The sequence below is a fragment of the Puma concolor genome, chromosome E2, assembly GCF_028749965.1.
Source record: "Puma concolor isolate L17-30 chromosome E2, mPumCon1.1.hap2, whole genome shotgun sequence".
Taxonomy (NCBI): Eukaryota; Metazoa; Chordata; class Mammalia; order Carnivora; family Felidae; genus Puma; species Puma concolor.
The window spans coordinates 52,860,348-52,886,534 of NC_141681.1; the positions used below are offsets into that span (position 1 = coordinate 52,860,348).

Below are 26,187 nucleotides of genomic sequence, written 5' to 3' on the forward strand. Positions count from 1 at the left end.
TTGAGCAGGAGAGAGAGCAGCATAATCTGGTTTAAAAGATCTCTCTTCCTGAGCAGGGACAGCAGATTGTAGGGGGCAAGAATGGAAGCAGGGAAACCAGGTGTAAAGCTGTTGTAGTTTCGTAGGTGAGAAGCGATGGTGTCTGTGGAGGTGAAAGGAAGTGGACGGATGCTGCTGTGAATGGCTTTGTATGTGATCTTTGTGCACACCAGAGTATTTCTGTAGGATTAATTCCTAGAAGTACTCATACATCAGATATGAATACTAATAGCTGCCATTCATTAAGTGGTGACTGTGCCAGGTACTATTTTAAGTATTTTTCGTGTAATTGAGCCATAAGTAAGCTGTCGGCTCAGGGTCTTTAGCATGGTTAAGGATTAAAAATACAAATGTGATCTTCAGTGTTGATGGCAGTTGAAAAAAAAAAAAAAAAACCTCCCAAGCAGTCAGAGTCTAGAGCTCTACAGAGGATGTAGGGATCTTGGAGAGGCCACGTGGCTAAATGTGATTTATGTCAGAGACATTTATATGTTGCAGTGCTCTAAGAGCTCAGAGGAGGGAGCGCGTACTTCAGTCAGCCATAGAGAGGGGGACTTTTTGAGGAAATGGCATTTGAATTGGGGTTTGAAGTCTGGGGACAAGCTTGACTTGGCCTAGAGAGGAAGAGAGAGCATTTCAGGTGTGTGGAATGCTGGGATGTAAAGTCGACAGGTGGGGGGGGTAATAAATGGAAGGCAGATCTGGGTGGCGGTAATCTGGTGGTGGTAGGGGAGAAGGCTGGGCAGGTGGAAGGGAGCCAGTACTGAAGGAATTTAAATGCAGCTTTAGAATTTTTTTGTGAGATTTTTTTTGTTTTTTTTTTTTTTTTGAAAATCAGAGTCACACCTACCACTAAGCCCTTTTGGTAATTAGGAGTGGGATAGAGGAGTTCAGTAAGTTGAAGTAACATATCGAGCATCTGTTATGTGCCTGGTATTACGCTAGATGCTTTTGCACACACATTTTACCAGGTTGTCAAGGGGATTCATTGACAAGATGTCAGATCTGGTATCCCCATTTTACAGATGAAAAACCTGAAGTTCAGACAGCTTGTGCAGCTTGTCCATGTCACCCAGCTGGGAAGTGGCAGAACCAGAATTCAAACCTGTCTCCAGACCTAGAGGGCATTTAGTGATTAGCAGTGCCCTTTGAGGAAGGAACGCCAGAGAGAACAGAGCCTGAGAAGAATTCAGGGGGGTCTAGGGATTAGGAGGCTGTTGGTATTGTTTGAAGATACGGCTTCCCAGAAGAGAGCTGGACCAATCTGGGCCATTCTTGGACTGAAAGGGAACTTGGCATTCTGGAATTCCGGGGTGGGTGCGGGAGGGGCAGTGTCAGGGAAGACTTGTAGACCGACAGTGACTCCAGAGCCCTGGAAGGTACAGCCAAATGCAAGAGTGTTCAGCCTTTCTGATATCAAAGGTTCTTTTTGGAAACATTGCCTGTTAGTATATGCTGATTCTGGAGGGATTGGAGCTCCTCTGGAAAGCCACATGGCCTTTCTTCCTCCACCCACTGGTATAAATCTTTGGTAAGCAATGTACGCTTTGCTAGCATGTTATTTACCTTGCTTGTATCTTGTAGGCCCTCTTTCCAATTCCCTCCTATTCTAACGAAGTGACATTGTCACTTGAAAGGCTCGTGTCCGCTAGCCTGTGGTTGATGGTGGAAGGTCCCCATGGAATAAAAGCGATAACAGAGAAGCTGAGACCCAGACATATGCCTTTGAAGGAAATTCTGTCCCTATTCTCTCCCTCCCCACATTTTACCCTTTGATTGTATTAGTGAAGGAAATTCAGTATCTCTAGTATCAAGAATCAGTGCAGGACCCTCTTATCAGCCACCATCCTCATTAAAGGCCTCTAATTACATGCAAGTGCTCCTAATTTTTAGGACTACTTTTGAAAGAGTTTCTTTTCTGCATGTTCTCTCTAATACTAGTACAAGTTGAAAATGGGCTCATTTCATAAATTAAGAGCAAACTCTTCAGCCAGCCAAACTTGAATTTATGGGAGATCGTTCTTAGTTCTAACTATCCCTTTTCAGTGTGAATAGTCATACATTTGCTGCAAAAATATTAATGGGTTTGATTACAGAGTGCGGCCCGAGACCCTGATGGGGTTGTTTCATAGTACGTGATGTAAACCAATTCTGAAACATTCTGATTGTGAAGCACTTCTGGGTCAAGGGGTTTCTTTCAGCTAAGATTTCGTGGAGCTATACTGCCTTCCACTGACCTCAGATTTAAGTCCAGACTTTTTCTTTTTTCTTTTTTTTTTTTAATATTTATTTAGTTTTGGGAGAGCGCAGGTGGGGGAGGGGCAGAAAGAAGGGGACAGAGGATCTGAAGTGGGCTCTGGCTCTGCGCTGACAGGCTGACAGCAGCAAGTCCGACATGGGACTTGAACTCGGGAACTGTGAGCTCGTGACCTGACTCGAAGTTGGACGCTCTACCAACTGAGCCACCCAGGCGCCCCTAACTCTGGACTTCTTGAGACAGCCCAGCCTCTGACTACCTTCATTTAGCCTCATCTTTTGTCACTTTACAGACTAGGATGATCCGAACACTTTCCAAATACACCCTCTTTCATGCTGCTACGGTTTTGCTTGTGTGTGACAGCCTAGATAGTAACTTTTCTCACCTCCTCTCCTGCTATCATACCAGTCCGGGCCATCGTCCCCTCTCTCAACTGGGACACCCTTCCCCCAAGGGTCCCCCATCCCATGGCTTTCTATGGTGCTCAGAGTAAGATCCAGCCCTTACAATACCTGTAAGAGCCTTCATGACGTGGCCCCGGTTCCGTCTGTGACCCGTCTCCTACTGTTCTTCCCTTTCCTCACTGTTATTTAGCCGCTCTGTCCTTCCTGTCCCTGAAACATGCTGTGCACCCGTCTGCTTTCAGGGCTTTTGCACTTGTTGTTTTCTTTCCTGGAATGCTCTTCTCCCAAATATCTGTATATTTGTCCATTTCATTTTGATTTTTGCTCAGCACCTTTTCAGAAAGGCCTTCAGTCTGCATGCAATAGCATCCTCCATCATTCTTGATCCATATCCTGCTTGATTTTCATCACTTTTTTACGCCCAACGTGGGGCTTGAATTCACGACCCTGAGATGGAGTCACATGCTCTACCGACTGAGCCAGCCAGGCGCCCCTGATTTTCATCACTTTTTGGTATATCATATATTTGTCTACCCCTATCATAAAATGTAAGCTCAAGGAGGACAGGGATTGTGTCTATTTTGTTTACTGATATATTTCTATACCTGAGAAGAGTGCCTGGCATAGTAGGTGCTTAGTAAATATTTATTTTTATTTTTATTTTTTTTTAATTTTATTTTTTTAAATGTTTATTTATTTTTGAGACAGAGCGAGACAGAGCATGAACGGGGGAGGGGCAGAGAGAGAGGGAGACACAGAATCTGAAGCAGGCTCCAAGCCGTCAGCACAGAGCCCGACGCGGGGCTCGAACTCACAGACCGTGAGATCATGACCTGAGCCGAAGTCGGACGCTTAACCGACAGAGCCACCCAGGTGCCCCAGTAAATGTTTATTGAATGAATTCTTTGTAGGATGGATTAGAGCCTCTTTCCTAGATTTGAGGCCTTGGTGCTTCCGTGCATTTAATGAAAACCAAAGTTACTTCGCTGTTGCTTTGGCTTGTTCTTAACGACTCGGTGAAGCTTCCACTGTTCTGTGGCATCCAGTTAACAGTTGTCTGCCTTATAGGCTGCGGGCCTCGCGGGTGCTTCTTGTCGGCATGAAAGGACTCGGGGCTGAAATTGCCAAGAATCTCATTCTGGCGGGAGTGAAAGGACTGACCATGTTGGATCCTGAACAGGTGAGATGTTTGGCCACCTCAACACTCTTTCTTCACAGTCTGCCCTCTTTAGTATAAATATAAACACTTGGAGATACTCTGAATTCCTACATGCCCCCACCAAGCTGTGCAAGGAGGGCTGGCATTAGTGGAGCTGTGGCCTTTGGCCCAATGGCACTAGCACATCCTAGGTGGTCGACCACTCTCCTTGAGCTTGCCAGTCTGTAAAGTGTAGTTAATCTCTTGCTTGGAGGGTTACTGTGGGGAGGAGAGGGGGTGGTTTTCTTCCTTGTATCTGTACACCACCTGCATGACTCATTAAAAGTGCAGGATTGCCTTGGGGCTTTGTCACAGGTTAGCCTTTACCCTGAGTGATTCGGCTTTAGAAGGTTTGAGATGATGCTCAGGAGGAATCTGTACGTTTGAAAGCTGTCTCAGGAGAGCTTCTTTGAAAAATGTTGGATCAGAGAGGATCTATGCAGACTGCTTAGCATAGTGCTTGCATGTAGTAAGCATCTGATAATTAATTACATCATAGACCATTTAATTGTTGCTATAATAGTCGTTCCCAGCTCCTGTGTAGCTTTTTCTGACCAGTTTCTCCAAGGTGAAAATAACTTCTTTCTCTACATTCTCATGCTATAACATTTTAATTTTCAAAAAAACATTTTAATTTTCTTTTATACAAAAACTTAAATATATACAGAAGTAGAATAGCATTTGACACCCCATCTACCTGGCTTCTACAGAGATCAGTTTTTATTTATATTTTTTTATCGGTATTTTCTTGCCTGTATTTTTTGGACAGTATTTTTATTTTATTAAAAAAAATGTTTTTTAATGTTTATTTTATCTTTGAGACAGAGAAAGACCGAGCATGAGCAGGGGAGGGACAGAGAGACAGACAGAGAATCCGAAGCAGGCTCCAGGCTCTGAGTTGTCAGCACAGAGCCTGAAGCGGGGCTCCAGTTCGTCAACCACGAGATTATGACCTGAGCTAAAGTCGGACACTCAATGAACTGAGCCACCCAGGTGCCCCCCCAATTTTTTTAATGTTTATTCATTTTTGAGAGAGAATGAGCAGGGGAGGGGCAGAGAGAGAGGGAGACACAGAATCCAAAGCAGGCTCCAGGTTCTGAGCTGCCAGCATAGAGCCTGATGTGGGGCTCAAACTTGTCAACCACGAGATCATGACCTGAGCCAAAGTCGGGTGCTTAACCGACTGAGCCACCCAGGTGCAACCCCCTTTTAAAAAATAAAACTTTAGGGGCGCCGCACCTCGGTGGCTCAGTCGGATAAGCGTCTGACTTCAGCTCAGGTCGTGATCTCATAGTTTGTGAGTCCTGGCCCACGTTGGCCTCTCTGCTGTCAGGGCAGAGCCCGCTTCACATCCTCTGTTCCTCTCTCTTGCTGCCTTTCCCCTGCTTGCGCTTTCACTGTCTCAAAAAAAAAAAAAAAAAAAAAAAAAAAAATTAAAACAAACCCCAAAACCTCTGAAGATTATGTCATCACATGATACTATTAGTGTCTTTCCTTATAGGCAATGAATAAGGGTCCTGTTTCATACATGGTAACTACCACACACAGAGTGTGGTATAAGCTCTGTGGAAGAAGGTAAATGTTAATGAAAATTTTAAAACATTTATTTATTTTGAGAGAGAGAGAGAGAGAGATGGCGAGAGAGCGCGCATGTGCATGGGGGTGGGGCAGAGAGAGAGGGAGAGAGAATCCCAAGCCACTCTGTGCTTGATCTCATGATCCGTGAGATCATGACCTGAGCCGAAATCAAGACTCGGCTGCTTAACCTACAGAGCAACCCAGGTGCCCCCCAAATGAAATTTTTTAAAGCTCATCTTGTTTGGGTTTTAGGAGAAAAATCATACCTGGATTTTTTTTTTTTTTTTTAATTCTTCTGCAGTGAAGACACGTGGGTTGGCTCACTTAATATCACAGTCACAAATTGATTTTTGACTTGAATTCAAAACCTTCTAAGGAAAGAAATTCCTTCAGGCAAGCCGCCAGATTATTAACAGTCTGAGCGCTTGCCTTTTTGACATTTCCCCAACCACAGTGCCCCCTAGAGGCATCTGGAGGGAGAATTTGTTTGCAGGGAAGGATGGTTTCTAAACATGGAGGCAGGCCCTTGGTGTGGGAAAATGAAACCGGATGGGGATTGTGACTTCCTCATATGGTTGGGAGCGCCGGAGAATGGGGAACCATGATCTAATACTGAGCGGTGTGTGATGCAGTTCTGTCACTGCCTCAGTCCAGTGATGGGTGCCACCAGTGTTACAGTGACCAGGCCGACTCTCCTCCCTTCCCTCTCTGCTTTGAGGACTTACAGTACTTTTCACCTATCTGGCACTGCAAAGCCTAACTCTTCTGACTGGTTTTCAAGGCCCAACACAGTGGTTCTCAATCCCATCTGTGCTTTGAATATTAGGGGGGGTTTGAAAGTTCTCCAAGTGAGTCTAGAAGTCAGGGAGAGTTGAGAACTACTGGCTTTGTATAACCTGGGCCCAGTCAACTTAGCCTGACTCCTACCTCGTATGTTTAGTGGTTTATGGACACTCTTTGGTTGTTCTGCCTTTTGCAGTTTGCTCGTACTTTTTTTCCCTGACTGGGAACATCTCAGGGAGACCGTGCTACCTAGTGCAAAAGCTCTGGAATTATGTAGATTTGGGCTCAAATCCTACCTCTTCAAGCTGGGTTAAGTCTCTTAACCTCTCAGAGACTCTGCTCATCTATTAAAAATTTTTTTTTCTTATTTATGTATTTATTGTAGTAATCTCTGTACCCAGTGTGGGGCTTGAATTCACAACGTCAGGATTAAGAGTCACATGTTCTACCAACTCAGCCAGGCAGGCACCCCTCAGTGTGCTCATCAAGGACGTTAATTCCTGCCCTACAGAGGTTTTCATTTTGTTTACATCAGCAAACATCCGAGGGTACCTGCTGGCTGCCCTGAAGCATTCTAGATCCTTGTGATACAAAGATGCACAAGATTTGGTTCCCATTCTCAGGGTTTATTCCATAAACCGGAGCAGCCTACCTGATTCAGGTTTTGGTAGGGGGACACGAACGGCTTCCTGGAGCTGTGATCTTAGTTGAGGCTTAAAGAACAACTGGAGGTTTCTCAAGTTGAGGGGCTGTATTTTAGGCAGGAGACATTATTAGCAGTGGCACAGAACAGCATGGTAGAAATAGAATATAGCAAGCAGTGCTGTTTGGTGTTTTTAGAGTGTGAGGCCCAAAGTGGTGGGGGTGGATGCAGGCTGTAGGTAAGGTCCAAATCACGAAGGGCCTGTTAGTAAGCCTTGCTGGAAGCTCATACTCAATCCTCTAGGTGGTGAGGATTTCATTTAAGAGTTTCAAATGTGAGACAGGTGACCTAGCCAACTTCTGGCTCTTCGTAGATCACTAGCTACTGTGTATGATTGGCACAAGATCTGGGGCAGAAGACCACTTAGGTAGAAGGCTGCATTAGTAGTTTATTTTTTTTGTTGTTTTATTTTTTTTCTTCTATTATTTTGCATTCGTAGTTTAGGTGAGAGATGAGAAGAGTCTGAGTAACAGCACTGTGATAGAAACGGCAAGAAGCACTTGAGGTGAAAATACCAGAGGATAGAATCAGGATTGTATATGGGAATGTAGGGAAGGCAAGGAATGACTGCAGCAGTGAAGCTTCCTCAAGGTGCTGGACGCTGTTCTAAAAGCAGCACTTGTAGTATCTCATTTAGTCCTCACAGCAACTCTGAGAGTCAGGGATTATCATCCCTATTTTACAGAAAAGGAATTGAATTGCTGGCCCACCCAAGGTCACAGTAGTTGCTGTGACCAGGACGCAGACAGTCTGACTCTTTGTAGAGCCCATGCTCTTAGCCATCTCAGCAGGTGGCTGCTCTCAGGCAAATATCAGGGATGTAAAGACTGGGTTCGTGACTCAGGTGACCGCATGGGTGGTTGGTAGGCTCATCAACAGACAAAAGAAAAGAAAATAGTCAAATATGAAGGGCCTGCGGACTTAGCCAGGAGGAAATATCTGGTGGGCAGTTTAATAAAAGTCTCAGATGGATCAGGAAGCAATCTGTGCCTGTAAGAACGAAAGAAGCAATGAGCATGGAGCTATGCCAAGTGGAAAGATGAGTGACTCTGAGATGGAACCCTGGGGCCGCCACACCCAAGAGGGCCCATGTGGAGACTGGGTGTCCGGTGGGGCAGGAGCAGAGCAGCACTGATAGAGTGATTAGTTAGTGTACTGTTTTCCTTAACCTCATTTTGCACGTGATTCCCATGTACTTGCTCGCTCAAGGGCCCACAGTTAAAGTGGTTGAGCCAAAGATTTGAATCCAACTTGAATTGTTTCAGAGCCTTGCTCTTAACTTCTATGATGTACAGCTTCTCAGTGTGAAATGAGATCCCTGAAGAAGCAGGACAGGAAAGGTCAAGGAGACTGTTAAAGGGCTGGCCTTGAAAGGGAGGAGGACCAGCTCATTTCCTTGGAGAAAAGTTAGCAAGTGCGAGTATGTGCTCTGAGTTGGCCAGAGGAGAGGAGAGAGATTGTTTGTATTGAATCCAGTCTTGGTGAAGGTAGCAAGGTCATACTGGAGATTAATGGTTAAATTAGATGTTTGATGTGGAAAGAATGGCTCTGTGAACAGTGGGAATCTGTAACCCTACTGGCAGCTGTCAGGTGATTGTATTATCTGGATTTAAGGTTCTTCTCTGCTGACATCCAGCCTTGTGGGTGAAATCCTCCCTTTGCTCCAGCCCCCCTCATCTTTCTTTTCTGAATTTTAATTGAATTTAAGAGTTCATTTCAAGCATTCTTAATTATGTTTGATTTTTGCCCTGGTTTGATTTTATTTCTTTAGCATATTTGTGTATGTATGTATGTATGTACGTACGTATGTGTGTAACTCTACACGCAAACGTGGGGCTTGAACTCAGGACCCTGACATCAGAGCTGTGTGCTCTTCAGACTGGGCCAGCCAGGTACTGCCCCTCACTGGTCTGATTTTTTTTTTTTTTAATTTTTTAAAAAGGTTTATTTGTTTATTTTGAGAGAGAGCAAGAATGAGCAGGGGAGGGGCAGAGAGAGATGGAGAGAGAGAGACAGAGGCAGAGAGAGAGAGAATCCCAAGCAGGCTCTGCGTTGTCACTGTGGAGCCCCAGGGCTCCATCTCACAACTGTGATATCATAACCTGAGCTGAAATCAAGAGTGGGATGTTTAACCTACTAAGCCACCCAAGTGCCCCTCACTGGTCTGATTTTAAACCAATCGTAGGCAGGGACTACATCCTTTAAACTACTGTTGTTTGTCTAGGAGTATCCTTAAAGTTTGGCACAGAGTAAATATTTGGGGTAAATTCTTTGCACTGATAGTTGTGTCACTTTATTAGCAGTTACAGATTTAATCGTGGAAGAAGAAAGAGTGAACATTTCTGTTTAGAGTGAATTTTCTTTACAAACACCAGGGGGTGCTCTTTAACTATCAATGCGAAGTGAAAAAAAAAAAATTAAAATGTCTCTACTTGAAAGCCTTCGAAGGATTGAGTGTATGGAGGATACATTAGGCAAATTCCCACTGGAACAGTAATACAATTAAATTGTAGGTATTTTAGTTATGCTTTGAAATGGAAGGGTTTGTTGTCTTTGAAAAATTTTTTTTCCCCAAAATTCAAGCATTAAAAAAAAAAAAAAAATTATTCCTAGGTATCTCCAGAAGACCCCGGAGCTCAGTTTCTAATCCGTACTGGATCTGTTGGCCGAAACAGGGCTGAAGCCTCTTTGGAGCGAGCCCAGAATCTCAACCCCATGGTGGATGTGAAGGTGGACACTGAGAATATAGAAAAGAAACCTGAGTCATTTTTCACTCAGTTCGATGCTGTAAGTTTCATAAAGAGTGTAAAATCTTTAGGCTCAGTACATTGCCTTTGTAGTCTCAAGTCTTGTATTGCCTTAGTGTATGTGCCTTATTAGCATATTGCTTTTCCACGTTGAATGTGTCAGTAGGTAGATCCAGTCTGTTGGTTCTGCTGTGGCTGTTTGTGACTTGCTGTCTGCTGATTTCTTCTTTGGGCATATGTTCCTTTAGACCAGGTTTCATCATTGGTGTTTTGTATTCCTTCCAGAATCTTTGCACATAGCTTTGGTACATTTTATTGCAAATGTTTTCTCCTAAAAACAAGTTGGTAGTTAATTTCTGTAGTAGAGGCTTGCTTTTTTTTTTTGGTTAGAAATATCAAACTACAGCTTGTGTTTTGTCTTAAAAAAAGAGCACACCTGATCTTGGTCCGTGTCTGTCTCTTTCACACAGCCACTTTGACCACGTTGCCATGGATAATGAGACAAATTCACTAGTCATAAGCCAAATGAGGCATATCCAACCTCATTTGGTTTCACTGCCAGATCTGTGGAGAGGTGAAAGGATAAGTTAAATTCGGTTCCAGCGTCTGTGACTTTCAGACATGGTTCCCTGGACCCAGGAAAAGCTAAACAAATGTTGGATAACCATGAAATAGTCACAGATGATCTACTTGTTTTTTAAATGAAAGGCCCATTACACGAGAGGTTAGAATTTGGGTTGGGTAGTTTGTTTTTCCACATTGTTATATTTCATATGTGCATCTGTTCAAATATGTGCTTGGAATGATGGATCATCTGTGCGTTTTGTCTTTTTTTTTTTTTTTTCAATTCTATCTTGTATCTTCCAAGTATTGGAACATTTTCTGTTTGGACTGTTTGGACCATCTTCTCTTCATTTCTTTATCCATAGTAACCACATTTAGTTAATTCTAGCTGCCCCTTGAATTTCTAGCACTTAGAGAGAGGGTTTCTAAGAACCGAAGCACCGGGCCGGTTGCTTGTATAAAGCCTGTGTGCTGGGTGAGGTGACTGCCTCATTGGGCCACGTTTGACTGGTCCTTGGAGATTTTACATTCACTTTTGACTCTGCAGAGTTCCCTTTGGTCGCTTGATTGCATGTTCAACTGTGGGTATCTTGCCTTTTAGATATGATTTTTTTTTCCCTTAGGTGGCTGCATCCTTTGAATGACACCAGAGGCACTCATTTCTGTGGGCTGTTTCGGTATTCAGGCTGCCAGACAGCAGCAAAGAGGTTCTGTCAAATGAAAATATCCTTTTGTAACTTCTCCAACTTTCTATGTTTAGAAGAAAACATGTGCAATTTGGAACTTGTTTTCATAGCCCTTATCACAGTTTCTCCTGAAAAGGTGTTTTATGCCGTAAAACTTAGCTATTTCCAGTGCTTCAACTTACTGGAACACAACCTAGGGGCCTCAGAGCAACATTGATAATTCCATTGAGTGAATCACCGGTTCATTGTCTACGTCTGAATGGAAGGTCACTTGGTGTGTAACCTTTTCTTTTGTCCTCAGATTCAGATAAAGTTTCACTTTGAAAACTGTGGAAAACTGTGGAAAACTAATCTCAACGGGACTTGTTTATCTTTTTTATCTTAACCTATCAATCAGAAGAAGGGGGAAAAAATGCCCTCGTATTTAAAGTGACCTTTGGGTCACTTAAAACTGGTTTTGCTTCTTGTGATAGCTTATTCAGATTTTAATAGATTTAGTAATTTAAAAGTAACTTACGCTAAATTGTTACTGGTTTTTTCCACTTCACGGAAACTGTGAGATGTGGTTTGTTTATGTTTACAGAATAGAGGAAATAAATTCATTGAATAGCTTTTACTTTCTAGCCAAACCCATTTTGTTTTGATTGCTGAAAGTAGAGGTCTTGCAATTTATATTTCTCCTGAAACCTGCAACTTGTCTTTTGTCTTCTAACCATAGGATCCAAAGAACCTGTTATACCAGTTCAAAACTGGCTTTAGACATGCCCAGAGAGACTGTTCATTAAGATTTATTTAGACATCAGGGCAGTGATTCACAGTTTGCAAAACTCACACCCAGCGAATTTTTTCTTTCTGCAGGTTTGTCTGACTTGCTGCTCCAGGGATGTCATAGTTAAAGTTGACCAGATCTGTCACAAAAATAGCATCAAGTTTTTTACAGGAGATGTTTTTGGCTACCATGGATACACATTTGCCAATCTTGGAGAGCATGAATTCGTAGAGTAAGTTTTGGGAGAGGAGGGGAGAACGTAACATTTTCAGAAAAATACAGTTTTACTCGTTGGTGGGGAACAACCCATCTAAGGAAAGTGTTCTTAGAATATTCAGAAACCATTTCATTTTCAGCTCACTGATTATATACGTTGTGTGTTCAGAATCGTAGGAGATGCAGCCCCGTCTTCCAAAATAATGTTCTGATCTAAATCCCAAATAAAGCAGAGTTCTTTAGGAATCAAAGTACACCATTGTGGGTATTTGATGGGCTTCATCAGTTGGTGACACCACACACCTCCTGTACGGGGGAGGCTTGCTTGGATTGCCTTTCTCAGTTTTGGCTTCTGTGTTTTCAGGTTGGTAGTAAAGTGAGTACAGAGTAGTCAGATGGGTAACTCTGGAGGCACACTCAGCCAGTCTACCTGGGAAAAGCTCCAAAGCCCAGACACTGCTTTGGTGTAACAAACACACCTCATCCTCTCATTTTGAATATCAAGGCTGCAGACCGTGGGGGTTCTTACATGATGGGACCTGCAGTGGTTTGAACTTGCAGCTTCTAGATGAGAGATGGCAGATGATACCCGTATGGTAAAACTCTGTTTTTGGCTGTTGTTTCTTGTATGTCCCTTGCTAATAAGAGGTAAAAAGACACCCTGTGTGGTAGGTGAAGCTTCCTACCAAGAATCAAGAATTGCTTTCTGGGGCGCCTGGGTGGCTTGGTCGGTTAAGCGTCCGACTTCGGCTCAGGGCATGATCTCACGGTCTGTGAGTTCGAGCCCCTCGTCAGGCTCTGTGTTGACAGCTCAGAGCCTGGAGCCTGTTTCGGATTCTGTTGTCTCCCTCTCTCTCTGCTCCTCCCCTGTTCATGCTCTGTCTCTCTCTGTCTCAAAAATAAATAAACGTTAAAAAAAAAAAAAAAAAGAATTGCCTTCTTTTGTTCAGCTTCTTTTAAAAAAAGCTTTTTTTAACGTTTCTTTATTATTCAGAGACAGAGACAGAGCATGACATGGGAGGGGCAGAGAGAGGAGGAGACACAGAATCTGAAGCAGGCTCTAGGCTCTGAGCTGTCAGCACAGAGCCCGATGCAGGGCTCGAACTCATAAGCCGCGAGATCATGACCTGAGCTGAAGTCAGACGCTTAACTGACTGAACCACCCAGGCACACCCCTCTTTTGTTCAGCTTCTTAGGCAAATCACTGAAATTTCTCTGGTCTGCAAGTCTTTTTCCTTTCATCCTTCCTTCCTTCCTTCCTTTCTTTCTTTTTTTCTTTCTTTCAGTTTAAAAAAATTTATTTATTTTAGAGAGAGCATGAGCCAAAGAGAGAGGTGTAGAGAGAGAGAGAGAAAATGAATCTTAAGCTGGCTCCATGCTCCATGTGGAGCCCAGTGCAGGGCTCAATCCCATGACCTTGGGATCATGACCTGAGCTGAAATCAAGAGCTGGATGCTCAACCAATTGAGCCCCCCATGTGTCCCTGGTCTGCAAATTTCTTGTCTGTAAAATCAAAATGAGGGAAGGGCAGACATGTTCGAGATTTCTCATGACTTTGGCATTTTATGGTTTTCAGAAACTCTAGTTCTCTTGGCATACTAGAAATAGAGAAGTCACAGTAGAGAAAACAGCCCAGGTTATCTTAATGTGAGTTCCCCATGGCAGAGGGGAGGAATTAAGTTTGGCTTTTATTTCATGATTCAAGTGAAATTTATAAAGCTTATTGAGAGCTTGCTATATGCTAGGCAGGTGTGCTAAGCAATTTATTATTGTCTTTTTTTAAGTTTATTTATTTATCTTGAGAGAGAAAGTGCACAAGCAGGGGAGGGGCAAAGAGAGAGAATCCCAAACATGTTCCATGCTGTCTGTCAGTACAGAGCCCGACGCAGGGCTCTATCCCACGGACCGTGAGATCATGATCTGAGCTAAGACCAAGAGTTGGATGCTCAACTGACCAAGCCAGCCAGGCGCCCCTGTTATTTCTCGTCTTACAGCAATTCTGTCAGGGATTGTTATTCCCACGTGGTAGGTAACTTACTTATCAGATAATCATTGGCCACCCTCGGATTTGAATCCACCCAGATCTGCCTGACTCCAAAGCTTTTGCTCTTAATTACCATCCTATTCTGTGAGCTGATGATGCTCTTTTTGTTCTAATGGCATGATTCAGAGAGTAAACTCCGTTCCCTCGCTTTGTCACCCTCTAGGGAGAAAACCAAAGTTGCCAAAGTTAGCCAAGGAGTAGAAGATGGACCTGATACCAAGAGGGCAAAACTTGATTCATCTGAAACAACTATGGTCAAAAAGGTATGTGTACTGTGAAGGGATCAAAGCTCAGAAACTTTGGAGCCTTGTAGGGGACGGGCAATTACATCTGCAAGCAGGGGAAGCACGCATGTAGTCTTGAAGGGGGAGGTGGGGTCTGGACAAGCCGGGCCAGTGCTCGTCCCACTTAAAGGGGATGACTGCTGCTTAGTGGCAGCCAGCTCTTGCCATGAAGACGAGTAGGGACCCAGTGATGCAGGGTATGAATTTTTAACAGAATTGGAGATGTGTTTTTTATAGGCTCTGTCCCAAACTTTTAAATACCACCAGTCTGTTCACCTTGGTTTGAATGCTGTTCCTTCACCCCATGGAGACAAAAGAAAACATGCCTGCAGGACTGACGTGGTGTGTGGGCCGATTTGGGCTTCTAGTATCTGGAGCAGTATGAGAACCACTGTTCTTGAGCAAAGGCCATCCCTTTTGCATAAAATAAATCTTGGGGGGATAGTTAGATAATTTAGGAAGGTCCTACCTAAGCGGGCAGGAAGATAGTTTAAGCTTGAATTGCATATGCTTTGCTTCTTTACGATGAAATGTTTGGGGTCGTCTTTCCACCAGATTACCTTTTAAGAATAAAGGCCTCCGTGTTGACAAGTGTTACTATCCGGTGTGTATTTTTTTGTTTTCAGCCTGGTTCGTGCAGTAATTTAAATTCATTTTACAGAGAGAGGAGTGGTGGGGACTTGGAAGGAGATGATCTCGGCAGCTAGTGTTGGAATCTGAGAAGGGAGTCATGCGATGGGGGAGACCAGACAGAAGGGGCCGGGATTGGTTTTGTGGAACCGAGGAAAGACTTGACCGAGCCCATATTTACTCTTTGCTTTGTAGTTTGAAATGTTGAGAAAGAAAAACAGCTGGTCGGAGCTTCGAGTTAAAATTGCTCTAACGGGGGGATTCTGAGAGTGCAGAAACCACAAGAGAAGACTGCAGAAACCACAGAAGTGGAACTCTGTTGAGTTTCCCGCAGGGCTGCGCTGGAGATTTTCGTCTTCTTGCTCTGTATGTTTGTGTTGGAAGAGTTTGCTGCTGGGAGTGTGATACAGAGGAATTATTAAGCCCTAATTTTGGTGTCTATTCACAGGACCGGTAATTATCCAGAGTGAACATTGGTGTTTTGGCCAAAACTTGGGTCCTTTTCTTTCCTCCCTCTTTTCTTTCTTTCTGAGGCCCAGTCGAGCTCTATCTGAATAGCGCCGTGAGTTCGGTGGGGGGAGATAAATTGTTAACTAACGGAGGAGCACAAAAGGAGCTTTGTGGGTGCTGTCAATTCATAAATCACACCCTCTTACAAGTGTGACACTTGGCCTTGGTGTGAAGGGTTTTATGGCCTAAAGGCCTTCCCTGATTGAGGCGGGTCTTTTACATTCAAATGGGGAGAGCGGCCAGCTTTGTTAGCCCTTCACAGCTGGAAGTTTCCCTTGAGTCAGTACTGGTGGTGCCCACTGGGGCAGATCTGGAAACCCCTTCGGGGGGCCACTTTAGCGAGCTATGAGGAGAATGCGGGCGGCCCTGGTAGGCCCCCGGTGGCCTTCGCGTACCATTCTTAGGGCTCTTCAGTCACAGGGCTCCTCGTGCAGCCTCTTCCCACAGGGGCCGAATCTGAAGGTATCAAAATATTCCCCAGCTGACATTGTTAGTCAGCTGTTTCACTTGGACAATGCAGGCCTGGATTCCAGCCCCGAGCCCTGAAGGTTGTGAGGCATGCGGTGCATTCCTCACTACGGTCCCTGGGTCCCTGGGATTCCGAACCTTGCCTTTGTGCCACCTCACCGAGCCCCCGAGAGCGCCGTGGAAGGACCCGCTCTGACCGGTGGGGCTGCCGCTTCGCCACTGCAGTTTGGGCAGAGTCCGCTCCGTGATCTCGAAGTTGTCTTCCAACTCAAAAATTCCTTGATTGAGGTTATGCCCTTTTGCCTAAATTGTACAGAATAAGTAGTTGGGTTATGCTCAAAGTGCAGGATGGGGGCGGGGAGGCAACCACTTCCTGTTTCCTGCGAAAGGTTTCTGGTTAGGGTTCCCTCCCCCCCCCCCCCCCCCCCCCCCCCGCCTTAGGTTCAACCAAATGTTGTATAGCCACGTTTGCTTCAAGGTACACATTGTGCTCCTAAATTAGAAACGCTTAAAAAACAAAGAGGAAAAATAGAGCTTGTGGTTTTCACACCGCTTCGGAGGATATTGGGCCTTTCTAACACATGTGTCATCATGATAAATACAACAGTGGGAAAACGCATAGCCCAGAGGTAGGTGCTCAGTGGTTTGCTTCCTTTGGTGCCCAGGAAAAGGTAGGAGACAGACTTCATCAGAATCAGGTCTTGGGCACGAGCCTGATGGGGAGACATCAGTGCACAATAGATAAGGAGAGAGCAGTAGTTTTGTGATAGAGAACTGTCCAGAAAGGTTTCCCAGAGGAAGAGTTGTTAGAGGCGGCACGTGAAGGACAGTTTGCCAAGCACCGAAGCCGGGACGGGCATTTAGTCACAGGAGATAGGACCGACAGAAAGCACAGATGTAGGAACAGGATGAGTCTGGCTTCCCTCACCCCCAGACAGCCAGCTCTTTCTGCATCTGTGAGTTGTAAAATGCCTACTGTGTGCAGGGCCTCTTTTGGGTGCAGGGAAGCACCTCCAGTCCTGTCGTCTCCACGTACAGCGGTCACTAAGAGAAGTTCCTTGACCTGCCCGAGATCGATGGGACCGATTTGGAGGGGGGCACAGGGGCTGAGGGCACTGGCTTGCCCTGCGACTTAAAAGGTGAATCCTCTTGGAGTTTCTAGGATAATTTGAAGTTTTATGGGGATGATGGGATAAAATATGCAAAACTTGGGACCTTTCTGGAAAAACCTTTAGGGTGAAAGGTCTCCTTTATTGTTAGATGCTGCCAGACACCAGTAGATGACTGGTGGTGGTTGCTCTCCATAACAGCTCTTTAAAAATTAAAGATAAAGTAGGATTTGTTTGGGACATGCTAAGAAATACAGATTTAATTTCACCTCTGTTTCTGAAATAGTAGGGGACTAATTTGGGCCCTGTTAATACTCTTGTCATGAATCAGTTGTGAAATTCCACAGTTGAGTAGTGATTCGTTATTTTGATCCCCCTTTCTGAGCAGTTTATGGACAATTCATCTCCTCTCACCCCCGTCCTGAAGGGAACATTCCAGGGACAGACTGGTTTCAGCCTTCCTCTTTTAGGTGGCATCTGGGTTTGGCACAACGAGGGACTTGTTAGGGTCTCTCCCACTAGAGTCCAAGCTCTGTAGGGCAGGGCGGATCTGTTCGCCACCGTGTTCCTAGTGTAGCACCGGGCACGGTCCTACCCGGGAAATGTTTGTTCAGTGTGATGTGGCTGCTCCTGTGACATAGTGTGTTGGCTTTGGAGGAGATCATTGTCATTTTATTTTATTTTATTATTACTATTATTATTATTATTTTTTTTGGGGGGGGAGAGAGTGTGAGCAGGGCAGGGACAGAGAGAGGGGGACAGAGGATCTGAAGTGGGCTCTGCGCTGACAGCAGCAGCAGCCCAGCGTGGGGCTCGAACCCACAAACCACAAGATCACAACCTGAGCCAAAGTCGGAAGCTCAACCAACTGAGCCACCCAGGCGCCCCAAGATCGTGATTTTAAAAAAATTTCCGAATCGATTTTCTTTGTGATCAACCGAATGTATTAACTTCCTAATACATTGGTTATAATGGTTTAGGTTATCTGAGCTGGGCTGAGAGAACACAGTTCTAAAGAGAACAGGGGGGCTTGGCCAGGAATATTTAGAAGTAAGTTCATGGGGTTGCCTAGACCAAGACCTTTAGGCCAGAGGTGTTCAATACTGTGCTAATTGTCAGAATCACCTGGTTTGGGGGCCCGGGGCAGGAGATGCAGGGTGCAGATCGCAGGGCTGGGTGGAGTGCTGATAGGTTTCCCACGTAGGACGGTTCTGTGTGTGTGGTGGCCGGTGGGGTGTGGGTGCTGCTGCTGTCTTGGTGGGGGGGTCTGTCTAGAGATGAGGGGAGGCGGTCTCTCCCAGCATCACATCACAATCCAGTCTTTTTATTGTGATACTTGATACCCCTAAATAATACATCAATACAGATTACAGAACATGACAATAAAACACTGTCCCAACTTAAAAATCAAAACATTTCCTGTCCTGTTGTGCCAGTCTGCGTGTTCCTTCTCTGTCTTCTCTCCAGGGCTGGTATGTTTGTGTGGATTTTCGAAAGTACCCGGAAGGGGGAGGGGCGGTTATAGCCCTGCTTGATGCGGCATCTTAACCCATGTTTGTAAATCTAACGCTGGAATGTGATGCAGGTATAAATTAAGAATGATAGAGCTAACTACCATGTAGTTACCACCTGATTTCAAGCACTCAACTTGACCAGCTTGGTCAGGGCCCCCTGACCCCCTGGCTCTCCCTCCCCAACGTAAGTAACCACTGTCCTCAATTGTGGTTCTCATTCCCACCCATTTCTTCTTGCTACATATGTATTTCCAAGCAGTATAGAATTGTTTGGTATGCTTTCTAACTTCTTACCAATCAGTTTAATATTGTATGCATGCTGCCACCTGCTTTTTAAGAGCAGCCTTATGTTTGTGAGGCCATCTGTGTTTGCACGCAGTTCTAGGACTTTGCTTTCCATTATGGTAGCCACTAGCCACGTATGGCTATTTAAATTAAAATGGACTAGGGGCGCCTGGGTGGCGCAGTCGGTTAAGCGTCCGACTTCAGCCAGGTCACGATCTCGCGGTCCGTGAGTTCGAGCCCCCCGTCGGGCTCTGGGCTGATGGCTCAGAGCCTGGAGCCTGTTTCCGATTCTGTGTCTCCCTCTCTCTCTGCCCCTCCCCCGTTCATGCTCTGTCTCTCTCTGTCCCAAAAATAAATAAACGTTGAAAAAAAAATTAAAAAAAAAAAAAATTAATTAATTAAAATGGACTAAAATAAAATTAAAAAATTTAGTTCAGTCTCCCTAGCCACATTTCAAATGCTCACCAAACACATGTGGCTATGGCATCTGTATCGCAAAGCACAGATACAGAACATTTTCATCGTGATAGTGAGTAATCTTGGACAGCAACGCAGGACATTTTTTCTTATTTTGTTTTTTGTTTTTTTGCTGTAGAGTGTTGTGTGAATATATTACTATTTATTTATCCATTTTTCTATTGATGGGCATGTGAGTGTGTAATTTTTTTCTGTTACAAATGGTGCCGCAGTTGAGGGCAGGGGAAGGAGGGGAGAAAGAGAGAGAGAGAGAGAGAGAGAAAAGATAATCTCCTTGGGTAAATGTGTGATTTTTCTGGGGCGTATACTTAGGAGGGAAATTAGGGTATGTGCAGCTTCAACTTTACCAGACCTGCTAAATTACTTGCAAGTAGTTTTATCAATTCACATTCCAGAATCAGCAGTATGTAATGGTAACATTTGGTAACTTCAGTCTCTTTTGCCACTTTGCTGAGTGTGACAGCTTTGTCTTGGATGGCGGTTGTCATTTGTTAGAATGTTTTTGAAAACTATAGACTCCCACGAGTAGGTGTTGAAATCCAGCCTAGAAATCTGTAGTTTTCAAAGTCGTTTCAAAGATTTACATTTAGCTTTACAGCCAGAGCTGTATCCCTTATTATAGATGTTCAGGCTGCTTCTTTAAGTAAGATACGTTTACAGTCCCAAAATTGGAAGATACAGAACAAGTTGAGAAAACATGAACCTTGCTCCCCAATAATTACACATTCCTTTCAGTATTCCTTCTACTCCAGTATGTGATACAATTGGATTTCTAATTAACACACATAAACACATATGAGAAATACATAGTGATCTTATATACACATGACTTACATGTGTATCGTCTTTGCTTTTTTTGTTTTTTTGCTCAGCGTATTTTCTGTAAGCACAGGAGTGGATAGTCTGCTTTGGAGAGTGTGGTTTTAAGAGGCTGTATTGGTTTGCTGATTTCATCTTGCCTCGGAGTGTTAAACCTGCTCCTGTTGCGTTGATGTATTTGTACTTGCCCGCTGTTTGGAGTGGCTCAGCACAGCCCTACAATTTGATGTCTGTCCAACGGTGTGGGAGAGTTCATCTTTTATATTTACTGTTGGGCTTTTTAGCAAATGAAAAGCAGGTTGGATCCTATCAGCTCGCAGATTTTTATTGACAGTCTATTCTGTGCAGGGCTGTGCCTTTCACTGGTCCCTGCCTCAGGAAGCTGATACCCATCTGAGGCGAGGAATAAGAGGGCTTAGCCTTAACTAGACTATCAGATTGAGATCTTTAAGACTCAGAATTGTCCGGAAAAGAAATGGATAGTGGAGGGAAGTGAGTCAGGCATTCTACCCAGAGAGATCCATGAGCTGAGGGCATGGAGAAGTGGGAGGGGTGAGTGAGATGTGAAAGTTACCTGTTACAGTGTGTTCATTCAAGTAGTTTTGCCGCTACCTGGCAGGCACTGCTGGGTGCTTCATCTGAAAGACTGTTCTTTCTCTGTAGGTGCCATTAAGCATGTTTTTCACATTGTAAATCCAGTGTTGGGTGCATAAGATGGGTACCACCGTTTGCATTTGTTGTAGTATAGATTAGGTGACATGGTTACGTTTGGTTTGGTTTGGTTTTCTAAAGTAATCTCTATACCCAACATGGGGCTCGAACTCATGACCTCTAGATCAGGAGTCGAATGCTCTACTAGCTGAGCCAGCCATGCACTCCTGTTTTTTTTTATTTTCAATTGTTACAAATGACAGTGGTAGACTGTGTGTGTGTGTGTGTGTGTGCGCGCGCGCGCGCGTTTTAAGATTTTATTTTTAAGTAATCTCTACCTGCAACGTGGGGCTTGTACTTACAACCCTGAGATCAAGAGTTGCACACTCTGCCGACTGAGCCAGCCAGGCGCCCCAGTGGTAGTAGACTTTGAACAGTTTGAACCAAAAAATGGGACATTATGTTAGAGGCAGCCTGGAGTAGCACAAGAGGCATTAGAACTACTGTGACCTGGGAAGGGGAAAGACCAGGCCAGATGGGGAGACTTGGAGGCTGTAGGAATTTAGCTTTTCTATAAAGAGTCCTGCCTGCCCTTCACATGCCTGTTTTTAACTTTCAGATTCTTGATTCCCAGAATAAAGAATCTGGTTGGTGTGACTTGGGCCGTGTACCTACCTTTGGCCCTGTCACTTGTGGCTGGAGGGCTGGTACACATATCAGATGAGGCTAGTAGGGCCCGCCTCCCCAAATACCAGGACACCCCCCTAAAAGTTGTCTGCCACAGACAGGCCTGAGAGGTAAATTCATTTGTCTGAGTTCACAAGTTACTAGCAACATTGTGAGTAGTTCTGCCCTTAGACTTGGGGAGGAAAGAGGGCCTCTGTCCCTGGCCCTAGTACTCTAGAAGGTCCCACCCTGGCCTCCTACCAGCCGTTCCCCTCGCAGAGTGAGAATTCCATGGGATTAAGGAGATATGTCCATCTGGAGTCCATCCCCCCACCCCTCTGTCCTGGACTCCCTTGTGGATACTTGGGACCCCTGGAATCTCCTGCCAAACAGTCCCAGGCTTACTTCCCAGGCTTTGGTGAGCTTCTTCCCTGATCTGCCTTTGGAGTGCAAACTTTGCAACAATGTCCACATACCTAGGCCTGAAGGGCAGGTGTTTTAGTCAAGAAGAGTGGCCTGGGTGGCCACACCCAAGTTGCACAGCCTCTTGCCTTGTGGGACAGAGCCAGAGGTGGGAAGAAAGGGGGAGGAGGGGGTGAGGACCAGGTTTCTAGTGCATCTCATTCTGACACAGAACGTCCCAGGAGTGTGAGGATTCCACATTTGAACCCTGTCTTCCAGGTGGTAATGAAGAACGTATATCTGTCAAGGCAGGAGAATACAGTATACTTTATTTTTTTAATTGTTAGTGTGACGTATACCTAAATATGTAGTTGTGATACGGGTTTCCATTTGTACTTTTTTTTTTTATTTTTTTACATTTATTTTTTTTTTATAGAAATTAAAGCTCAGAGACTTTATTTTTATTTAAAAAAAAATTTTTTTTAACGTTTATTTATTTTTGAGACAGAGAGAGACAGAGCATGAACGGGGGGGAGGGTCAGAGAGAGAGGGAGACACAGAATCTGAAACAGGCTCCAGGCTCTGAGCGGTCAGCACAGAGCCCGACGCGGGGCTCGAACTCACGGACTGCGAGATCATGACCTGAGCCGAAGTCGGACGCTTAACCGACTGAGCCACCCAGGCGCCCCTTTACATTTATTTTTGAGAAACAGAGTGAGACAAAGCGTGAGCGGGGGATGGGCAGAGAAAGAAGGAGACACAGAATCTGAAGCAGGCTCCAGGCCCTGAGCAAGCAGTCAGCACAGAGCCTGATGCGGGGCTCGAACCCACGAACTGTGAGATCATGACCTGAGCCGAAGTTGGACGCTTAACCGACTTAGCCACCCACGTGCCCCTCCGTTTGTACTTTTACAAAACCTGGGCCCTGAAAGTTTAGAGGTAGGCCTGCCTGGGACTAAGACTCAGTTTGTTTTTTCCTTGTTTGTCATAGTGTGACCTAACAAATTAGTGAATTCTTAGCCAAGTAAACTACAAAAATTCCGAATTAAAATCTAGGTAGTTTATGAAAGCTAGTGAGAGTTTATGTCATCATTGTGATGGTGTTCCCAGACTGCGGCTGGCTTTATCGTTTTGTAAGACTTAGGAAGGATCTGGCAGTCTGTATCAAGCAATAAATGTCAGTCAGCTGATTATTTGACTTGACTTTTGAGGTCAAACAGACCCACTGACCAAAAGGTTTGAGGTCAGGACAAATATTTGTATACTAACTTTTACGGTGGGTTTAAACCCCAAAGGAGTATTTATGGGGGAAGCGGAAAGCCACCTTAAAAACTGTTTCAGGGGTGCCTGGGTGGCTCAGTCCGTGAGCCTTTGACTTCGTCTCTGACTTTGGATCAGGTCATGATCTCGCGATTCATGAGTTAGAGCCCTGCATCAGGCTCTCTGCTGTCAGCACAGATGCCTTGGATCCTCCCCCCGCCCCCCCCACCTTGTACATGCTCTGTCTAGCTCTCTCTCTCAAAAATAAACATTAAAAAAACATTTTTAAAAACCTGACTGTTTCATCTTCACTAGCTATTTGAACTTTCATCTGTCAATTCCATTTTGGTCCTTAGCAGACCGTGCAACTGCCTGGGAGCAGTTAGATCTTGGTTCACTTAGCCTTCTAAATTATGCTGTGTCTCTTTTCTGTTTTAAATATCTGAGGTGTGGTGTGTATATGTAGTGAGAAAAGGAAGGAGAAAAAGAGACCTATATCTCTGGAAGTTTGAAATTACTTGTATATGCACATACCATCTCAAACTTTATAATAGTAGTTAGTACTGAGAACCATTTTTTTCTGAACGATTTGAGAATAAGGAAGGGGTCCATCCATCACTCTGAAATACTTCAGTTTGCATTTTCTCAAACAAGGCATTCTCCATAGAGAAATCAAACCAAACTTCAAAATCAGAAAATTCAAATGAATACATCACTGCCATCTACCGCAGACCCATTTCAGCTGTTACCAGTTGTTCCAATAATGTCCTTAATGACAGAAGGATCCAGTTCAGGATCATGCATTTATCTGGATTTTCATGATGCTTTTGAAGATTACAAGGCAGTTATTTTGTAAAAATTTAAAATGTGCCTTAGTTTGGCTTTGTCTGATGTTCTCTCATGATTAGATCCTAGCTGCACACCTTGGGCAGACACACCAGAGTGTGGGTGCCTCTCATCCCATCCTGTGGTCTGGTGCTGGCTTCCACGTGCTCCTTTACTGGCAGTGTTAACTTTGATTTCAGAGTAGGATTATTCAAGGTCGATTTCTCCTTTGAAAACAATTCCTCTCTGCCCTGTGCAATAATATGTAATTTTCAGAGAGGTATTTTGAAAACGCGTAAGTACCGTATTCTTCATCAAACTTTGTTAATTGCTTTTATTTTATTTTTGTTTCATGCTAGTCAATTTAGGGGTTCCATTTTTATTCCTCAGATTTTATGTATTTCTCATATGCTTCTTCACTCGCTAATTCATGCAGTTCTGAAGGATTCTCGAATGTTATCTTGATCAGCCAACCATCCTCATAAGAAGGTTTGTTGACAAGTCCTGGGTTTTCTGCAAGAGCTTCATTAATTTCAGTTACTTCTGATAGAGGGGAGTAGACATCACTAGCAGCTTTCACATTTTCCAAAACACCAAACTCATCTTATGTGTTCGATTTTGTCCCAGCTTCAGTTAGACTACAGTTCTGTGCAAAATTGCTGATTCCCACTGTTCAAATACCGTTTTCTCTTGTTTTCAAATACCATTCGTGTTTGTCTGAGTTTACGCAGGGAGAGTGGAGCAGAGCCCATGCCCACCCTCAGCCCCCAGGGTCACGGCAGGCAGGGTGTGGAGGGCACCGAGGGTGCGAAAGCGGAAGGCCGTGTGCTCCGTGCCGCTCATAGTGCCACGTTCGCAGGGGTGTGGGGGTCGCAGTAATAGTTAATTTTAGATTTATGACTAATGAATTCTAGTTTATTTAAGTTTATTTATGTTGGCTCCTGTTTCCTCTCGATACCTCCCCGTCATTCTTTGCGCGCTTCCTTATTCTAGGCACAGTAGTACATGGACTCTGCCCCAGCTTCAAAATCAGCCATGTTTCCAAAGAGAACTATTTCTCTGGTGGGGGTTAGAAACCATCTGGCTATTACGTGTTCTCACTGCTGTCAGGGCATCGTCGCTTTGATACCTTGTCCATGGACATAGCTCTGTCAAACTTTGGTTTGTGAGCATGATTAATTCCAGAAACATGGTTGTAATCCAAAGCACTTGTATATCAAAGCAAATTCAAAGAACCATTGGCTCAGCTGTGATCATGTGACTTTCAATGGCACAGACTACTCGTGTTGCAAGACATCACTCGTTTATCAAGTTAAAATTTATTAGAAATGTTTGCTTGTCTTGTGGAACATTTGCAGAACAGCTTATTTGCAATCCAAAGTTTTACTATATTTGTGTGTGTACACAGACACGCTTGCATCTACGTTTACTTTCTTGTCTATATATATATTGAAAATGAGTTCACACCAGTAGCCCACCACAGGCTTTACTCTCGTTTTTTCCCTTTCCACAATTAGGACTGTCTTCTCTGACAGTGAGAACCCTGGGTTTCCCGTATATTCACTTGTTGCATAAGTCCTTGGGGGGAGTCAGTCTCCCAGTGCCGCCCCTCCTCCGTTGCTCTGCTCTATCCCTATCAGGCCACTCAGCCCCTCCACTCACACTCTGTTCCCTACCCTTCCTTAGTCCCAGCCTTTGGCTTTTGGACTGAATGATTTAGGAAAGTAAAAGGAAAACCACTTTCTTACTCATATTTAATTGTTTATATGTATTTTAAAATATAACTCTGTGATGGCAGTTTTCAAGATCATTTCATTTAGCATAATAGGTTTCAGCCATGCTTCCTTCTACCACAGGGCTTTTGCAAATGCCTTTCCATTCCCACAGCCTGGCGCTTTCGTTCCATAACCCTTATTTGTTTTTCTGTTTTGTATTTTGCTTGTATTTATTGGTATCGTTATCATCGAATCATTTTTCTACTGAGACCTATTTAATTTTTCTTTTGACTGTTAGAATGTTTTCTTGAATATTTTTAGGCACACACACTTGCTTACTCATGCAGGTATGTCTGAGGTGTGAACACAGAATTCAGGAGAGCCAGAGTGGAACTGGGTCTTTTAGCTTTGCTCTGACCTCTTTCAGTGCAGGGAGTATGTGTCACTCATTGCTGTGTCCCCAGTGCCCAGAGGAGCCACACAGTAAGTGCTTAATAAACGTTTATTGGATTTGAGTGGTCCTCAGCTTCCTTTAACAAACAGTAAACCTTGAATAATCACATTTCTCCTACAAGGTGAAGAGC

General features: G+C 44.3%; 1 protein-coding gene across 3 annotated transcripts in view; it reads left to right on the forward strand.

The window, feature by feature from the left end:
* Positions 1-26,187, forward strand: part of SAE1 (SUMO1 activating enzyme subunit 1) — a 74,815-nt gene that overhangs the window by 9,050 nt on the left and 39,578 nt on the right. For 2 of the 3 annotated variants that reach the window (XM_086690210.1, XM_086690209.1), the window contains exons 2-5: positions 3,769-3,880; positions 9,576-9,749; positions 11,818-11,960; positions 14,152-14,251. In XM_086690210.1, coding sequence (XP_086546336.1) covers positions 3,769-3,880; positions 9,576-9,749; positions 11,818-11,960; positions 14,152-14,251 — 529 coding nt within the window. The remainder of the gene's footprint in view (positions 1-3,768; positions 3,881-9,575; positions 9,750-11,817; positions 11,961-14,151; positions 14,252-26,187) is intronic. The other variant, XM_086690211.1, reaches the window with a different exon arrangement.